The sequence below is a fragment of the Sander lucioperca genome, chromosome 6 (genome assembly GCF_008315115.2).
Source record: "Sander lucioperca isolate FBNREF2018 chromosome 6, SLUC_FBN_1.2, whole genome shotgun sequence".
Classification (NCBI taxonomy): Eukaryota; Metazoa; Chordata; class Actinopteri; order Perciformes; family Percidae; genus Sander; species Sander lucioperca.
Window position 1 is genome coordinate 23,351,252 of NC_050178.1, and position 7,899 is coordinate 23,359,150.

Here is a 7,899-nt window from a genome sequence, read left to right on the forward strand (position 1 = left end):
AAAATGTAAATAAATAAACAAAAGGGTTTGACACGTGAAAAATTAGAGATGTATTGTTGTGTATATTGGTTATCCTGTTGTAAAAAATATATGATATATAAAGAAATGAGTGTAAAGTCAATGAGGGGTAGGAAACTTTACAAGCTTCGGCTTCATCCTGCTCCTTTTCGGACAAATTTTTAAAATTAGAAATGGTAATAGTATTTTTAATATTACTTGTAAACACTGTATGGATATTGTTCTTTTTTCTTTGGTGTGTTGCTACACACTTTTTATTTTATAGATATATATGTAAATATATATATGTGTATGTATGTGTATTTGTATGTATATGCATATGTATGTATGTATGTATATGTATATATAGGTACATGCTGTATGTGTATATGTATTTTTAGTTTTGTTCGAAATAAAAATAAATGAAATGAAATACACGAAACAGGCTGTAATTATGCATCAACATACGCTCCTCTGATCTTAATTATTAGCTAAAGTAATTCATCATTTCTGGGTTTTTTTAACTCAAAATTAGTCATAATTTTATATAAATGAGGTTTATTGACCATGAATTCCATGAAGTCGGCTTAGAAGATGTAACACAGAATTGGAAAATGTATACTTTATGCTTTATAAAACAGGCAAAACAGACACACAAGGGTTAAATATGTTTTATACCACACCAGGTTAATGTTTACATAACATTTTCATGTTTAAAGTACTTTTTACTTATATTCATGGTGAAAAGGCATACTGGCATGTTGTGCCGTGTTAGTTCGATGGAGCATACTAATGAATTGTGTCTCTGTTTTAACATTTACTAATGAATTATCCTGTTTTCTCTTCTTTCGTCCTGTTTTACCTAGTTTGATATAGCAAATATTGGTGCTGTGTATCTATTGTCCTTTTTATTGTAATATCTACCTGATGAATGGACTACAGATGGAAATTAGCCCTTGGGCTACAATCTGGCACTTTTTACGTGTACTTCTGTACATGTTCATCAAATGTGCATTGGCCTGAAATAATAAATAAAAAATAAAAAAAAACTATTAAAAGATCAATTCCTGGATTTTATTAATCAATGACAGATCACTCATGACTCAGATCAGTCATTTGTTGAGATTATTTTAACCCAGGCCTAATGAAATATACCACAGACATACACTGTATAACCTGTAACTGTATTTTGTAGGCTTTACAGCAGCTGTAAAATGCTATAAATGCAACTGTTTTCTACCTGCATCTCATGCTGCAGCAGTCTGCCAGGTAGACGGAAGAAGGTTAGTCTCAGAATCAGCAATACCACAGTCAATCTGATTCCTAAAATATATTATATTATATCATTATATATACATGATGTTTGTGCACGTTGTAACCTATAATTGCAATGTTGCTTTATGGTCTTTTGGGACCCACACTAAATTCAACTTGCATCCAACCTGAGGGCCTCTTTTTGTTTTCTTAACAGTGCTTACTCAACCAAGCCTGCTAACGGAGGCGGGGAACTATATGCTAAAAGTGTTCTAACGTGCAGCAAAAGTATCCAATACAGAAGAGATTCGTCGTTCAAATCAGCCAATGAGAAGAGCGGGCTGCCGCGCTGCTCCTCTCAGGGCTCCGTAGGGGCGGTGCTTGTCTTTGAGGACCCACCCCCTCAAGGCCGCGGGGTTCGGTTGCACACAAGCTGCAGTTTCAGTTTGTTTTATTCACCATTTTGAGTAGCTGAAGGTAAAAAAATTAAGAATATTTGCGTTTGGAGGACAAGTCCCTGCCGTACTTTTATTTTCACGCGCTAGCTCGGACGGTGGAGTTGTGCGCCAACCTCGCTCCCCTCGGTGTTTTGCAGAGCGGGAATCTATATTTCTTTTTTCCCTGTGCTTTTTTCTTCTCCCCCCTTTCTTACATCCTTAACCTCTACAGTATTCCTGCAAAATGTCAAGACCAGTTCGGTAAGTGTGCTAATCCTGTCCTCTGCTCTCCGTAAGTTAATAACGACACAGCGCTGGCACCCTTCGCAGATAACATGCACGTCTCGTGCTGTGTTTTATGAGCTGGGAATTTGTTTATTTCATAAAAAAATAATGGGAACGTGTGCGTGTGTGCTTCCCTTCTTGTGTGTGTACCCTCCTTTCTAACATGGATCCCAGCGGTGTGGACGGCTCGCCATGTCTCGTGTGTGTGTGTGTGTGTGTGTGTGTATATGTCTTGTGGAGCTACCGCCGCTGTGTCGTGTCTATCATGCTTTGAAACGAATTCATGATGTGCATTGTTAACGGCTAACTGCCAACGGTTGCTAACGTTCTGTAGGTTGCTAACGTTCTATACGTTGGTAACGTTCTGTATGTTGCTAACGTTCTGTATGTTGCTAACGTTCTGTAGGCCGAGCGGGAAATTAGGCGGTGGGATTTAACCAGCTAGCTAGCTACGTTTTTCGGCTCACTTATGCTAGGCCTGATAATGTTTCCCTCTCTGACTGAGAATGCGAATATGGCTACCCATTCATCCAGGGGAGGCTCTAAAACGCTAACACCCCCCACCAAAAAAAAAACTACCGGAGGAGGTGGTGTTTGGCCTCGGGATTTGATCTTGTTGCCGCGCAGATTAGCCATGTCGATGTTGTAGTCCTCTTATGTCGCATTTCGTTGCATTAAGAACATTTTTGTCGGGTCGGAACAATAGAAAATGGTGTATTAATCACCGAAAATGTGAATTGGTGAGAGCAGATGTACATTTTTAGTGCGGGCAGTAAATGAACACTACTGGCTGATGTCAGAGGAAGGCGGAGAACTACAAAAAGTCACCACACCCCCCAATGCGAGATCCCCACCGTGATTACAAAAGCATGGGGAATCTCTAGGCCCCTTTTAACACGAATTAAAACGCACTTCGACTTGATTAGAAGTCATTTTATGCGATCAAATCTAATTTAAAAGTGAATCCTTGAAATCTCGCCGTTTCACGGCATCTGAAGGACTCTGTGGCATCTGAAATGAATTTGTTACTCAGCTGTTCCTTCTTTCTTTGAGGGAAAATTAAGTTATTTTTAATTAGAGGTGCAACGATGAATCGATTAATCAGTTAGTTGTCAACTATTACATTAATCGCCAACTATTCTGATAATCGATTAATCGTTTGTCATTTTTTTTATTAAAAAAAAGAAGATTTCTCTGATTCCAGCTTGTTAAATGTGAAGATCTTCTAGTATCTTCTCTCCTCTGGGACAGTAAACTGAATATCTTTTGAGTTTTGGACAAAACTAGACATCTGAGGACGTCCTCTTAGGCTTTGGGAAACAATGATCCACATTTTTCACCATGTTTTGACATTTTTATAGATCAAACAACTAATCAATTAATCGAGAAAATAATCAACAGATTAATCGACTGGAAATAATCGTTAGCTGCAGCCCTATTTTTAATAAAACAAGGGCGTAGGCCTGTCACGATAACACATTTTGCTGGACGATAGATTGTCCCAGAAATGATTTGCGATGAATGATAATATTGTCATTCTGAGACCATTTTCATCTAATATATATGATATGATAATGGCATAATAATGCAGGTACATCTTTTTAACGACCATTACACTTCTATTTCTGAAGAATATTTAACACTGGAACTGGAAGACATTTTAAATATCCACAAGAAATGAACAAAACAACCAAAAAGAATAAATAAAATGGACTCTCAGTCTCTGTTAACAAAGAATGCACTGGAATAAAAACCAAACGCAGTCAAAAACAAGAAATAAAACGGAAATTTTTCCAGCTGCGATGAAAATTACCGAGCTCATTTTTATTTATCATGCGATTCATTGATTTATTTCATATTGCGACAGACATACAAAGGCTGTATGAAATTTGTGGAGGGGTGAGATTAATGCGTTCATTTAAACGCAGTGGCCTCTGTTGATATATATTTTTTTTAAAGACGCATCTTTTTAGTCAGGCGTTCGTTTAGCCACATTGTTGACCGTATTACTATGTATTTTATGTCTTTTGTGATTAGTTTTTATGTAGTTATGTAGCCTGTGAAGCACTTTGTGACTCTGTCTGTGATAACTGCTATATAAATGAACTTTACTTACTTAAATATATTTTTCAGGACCTCCACTTAAATTAGAAAAATAGGTGGACCCTCCCTTCTGATATCAGAAACTAATAAAACCACATCATCTACCAACAGCAGTCGTGTGTGTTTTGCAGGTCATTTAGCCGTGTGTGTGCAGGCAATAGTGGTCCAAATCTGATTTTTTTTTCTTTTTTTTGGGGTCAAGTGACCAGGTCAGACTTCTGCAGAAGTAGTGTGAACACTCAAATCTTACCCAGATCTGATTTTTTTTCAAATCAGATCTAGACCACTTCCACATGTGGTCCTGAATCAGACCCAGGTCTGATTTTTTTTTTTTTTCAATGTGGCCGCAGTGCGAACAACTGAGGCGGATTTGATGCGACTTTTACGTCAATCTACATTAGGGCTTTGACTCCGAATTTCGATATTCGAATATAATTCGAATATAAAAAAAAATATTGATATTCGAACAAATATTAGGCAGCCCTTAATATTCGAATTTCGAACCTGTTATGGGCATTATTTTATTGTTAATGTGTTTGCTTGTAAACCTTGTTTTCAATTCAGATTCCAAGGCTTTTTCACGCATTTCAAAATGTAAACACGTCGCGGCGACGCACGGCGCTCGGCCGCGGCTTGGTAGCGCATTTCCCCCCCCGACTCATTTCCTGGTTCTCCTTCTCCATAAACAACGTAAAATCAAGGAGAGGGTTAACTTCTCCTGCTCCGGATGCCTCACAGTGGTCAGAAAACGCAGGGGAGACGATTTGTTTCTCTCTCTATGACTCTAGAGTCGCTACTCGCTCTGAAGCTACCGGTAATCACCGTCACTCTCTTGCAACACACACACACACACACACACACACACACACACGGCTCGACGCACACACCAGCGCAAAAGTATAAACATCAGACCACTTACGTAGGCTACGGTGAAATATCCGACCTTCCTGTTGAAAGCATATTGTTTGTGTTTAATCCAGGGTCTGACTTTTAATTTAAAAACCAGTGGTGGCAGTGTGTTCTTCTTCTTCTAACATCATTGCACGCCTACTGACTGATACACTGCCCCCTGGTGGACAGAACATATACCAAGTTTGATTCCAATATAAGCCTTACTGAAGGCATTTAATGGTCAAAATATTATTAATAAATATTCAAATATATTGGAATATTAATAAACAAACAAACTTCGAATATGATTTTTGGGCAAAAGTCAAAGCCCTAGCATGAACTGGGGTAGACGCTCCATATTCATGATCCATCTAGAAATACGTTAGCCGGTAAAGTGTGTGTGTGTGTGTGTGTGTGTGTGTGGCAAGTTTGAAGAAGGAAACATGGAGGACCACACGTATTCAAAATCCAAATTTCAGGAACAGGAGTCTTCTTCGCCCAGAAAAAGAAAAAGGAGATTGAAAAGAGCAAGAGACTGACTTTTTGAAGCGTGAAGGCTACCGTAGCTGTGATTAGAGCTGGGCAATATATCAATATTATATCGTGATATGACAAGTAGTGCTGTCATTCCTGGTTTTAATGGCTGGATTACAGCAAAGTGATTTTTTTATTTATTTATTTTTTGAAAGATTTTTTAACTTACCAGACCGTTATATCTTTTCTATTATTTGCCTTTACCCACTTAGTCATTATATACACATTAATGATGATTATTTATCAAAAATCTCATTGTGTAAATATTTTTTTGTAAGCACCAATTGTCTACCCTACAATATCGCCGCAATATCGATATCGAGGTATTTGGTCAACAATATTGTGATACTAGATTTTTTTCCATATCGCCTAGTTCTAGCTGTGATACGTACTTTGAACTGCATCGTGCGAGAGAGTTGACTGATATATGATCTCAACGCTAGATGGGAGAAATTCCCACACATTGGACCTTTAAGTAGGGCTGTGCAGTTAATTGAAATGTAATCGTGATCATGATTTTGGCTCCCAGTGATCACAAAAAAACAGAATAATCAAGAAACAATTATTTAGCTCTTTACCTTTTGCAAGTTATCTTATTTTCTCTTGTTCTGAATGAAAAAATAAATTTTAAACAGGAAAAGTATTTAGGCAAATTTCACAGCTGTATGTATTTTTTTTTTACTGTTGATTTATTTAACATTTCCCACTGTATTTTTTAAGTTCAATAATTGCAACATCTTTCCAGAAGTCAACGAGGAATCATGTTAAATTATCGTGATTTCAACATTGACCGAAATAATAGTGATTTATATTTTTTCCCATAATGGAGCAGCCCTAGTTTTAAGCGGCACTAACACAGCTTCTAGAGGTGTGCGTTACCTGAACTATAGATGGCTGCTATCACCTGAGGCCTCCCTCATACACTTTGCCAAATTAGCCTCGGAAACTGTAGAAGGGTGACCAGTGCCTACTTCAGTGCCCCCAGCTGGAGGCCATATAATACTATTCGTACACTAACTGTATGCTGACTTGTGGCTGTTGAATTGCTAGACGTGACCAACTATCTTTGTTGCCTACCCCCCTCAGCACCCATTGACATGATGTCTAATAGCAGGTGTGTGCAGTGAAGTAACTTTGTCCTGTGTAAATGCAATGTGATATGTCATTTGATCCAGTGTGTATACTTCTTCACAGGAACAGGAAAGTGGTGAACTACTCACAATTCAACGAGTCTGATGATGCAGGTAAGAGATGATTGAGATGGGTTTCAAAATATGTGGTAATAAGGGTGGGTGATATATGAAAATAATCCATACGTTATTATATTTTACATTGGGATATCCATGTATATTGTAAAACAATACATTTGCTGGAAAATCAATTGAGAAATTGTTAGTTTAATGGATGAAATAAACAGAAGGTAATGTCTGCTTTTAGGCACAGGTAAAAATACAATATTCCCAAAGTCTGCTTATTAATTTGCAACATTGAGTACCTTTACATGCACAGTAATATTCCACTATTATTCCGAATATGGCAATATTCTGAATTTGATTGTCACTTAAACAGCATAGATATTCCAAATAATGCCTTTTTTCAGAATATAGCATTTTTCCAATTAAGATATGTGGGATTTTCCGGTATTAATCGTGTTTTAGAGGCATTCTTTGGACATGTACACAGCGCATTCAGAATCTGCGTCTCAATCAGGGGTTTTAACCACAGGCAGGGGACGTCGGACTGGGGGGAAAAGGGGACAGAGTACCCAGGGCCCTCATGTGAGGAGGGCCCAAAAATATGCTAGAATGAGTAGCTGTGGATGCGGGGAGGGGCCCATAGAAAGGTCAGCTCTGTGCGTTGCTATGGTTGCTGTACACAAACCAACCAGCCAACAGTTTGCAGGGCTGCAGAACCGATAAGAAGGAGAAACACAGCTACTTTTAAACATTATCAGAGACTCAGATATCAACCGGTTTTTGGATATGAGCACACATCGCTACGCCGACCTTTCCAAGAAGCTGGTTGAGGGAATGAAAGAGGGACACTGTGTTCACGCGGTCCAACAAGTCCTCCACCGCTGGGAAACTTTGAAAAAAATCGTGCATCTAAACGGGAATATTCTCTTTCATTAGCCGTGTAAACTGCTTAGTCGGAATATCGTCATTTTGGAATAAGAGCAAAAACCGGAATATTACGTGCATGAAAACATAGTTATTGTCCAAAATGGTCTAATGCATCCTGAGATATTTAAGGTATAGTTACATAAGTGCTACCTAAGCGATATGACAACATCTCTGTTCTCGTGGTATACGCCGTCATATTGGCCAGCCCTGTGTGGTAGAAGACAAACATACAGGTGTCAGCCATGTTATTATATTGAGACTAGAACTGCTAAATT

The 7,899-nt window shown here is 38.2% G+C and overlaps 1 protein-coding gene across 2 annotated transcripts in view; it reads left to right on the forward strand.

The window, feature by feature from the left end:
- The first annotated feature begins 1,640 nt into the window (after positions 1-1,640).
- nucks1a (nuclear casein kinase and cyclin-dependent kinase substrate 1a) overlaps positions 1,641-7,899 on the forward strand; it is a 23,719-nt gene continuing 17,460 nt past the window's right edge. For both annotated transcript variants that reach the window (XR_004897614.1, XM_031280254.2), the window contains exons 1-2: positions 1,641-1,949; positions 6,696-6,745. Coding sequence is in view for 1 of the 2 variants with exons in the window: in XM_031280254.2 (XP_031136114.1) it covers positions 1,933-1,949; positions 6,696-6,745 (67 nt within the window). In the remaining variant the exon portion in view is untranslated. The remainder of the gene's footprint in view (positions 1,950-6,695; positions 6,746-7,899) is intronic.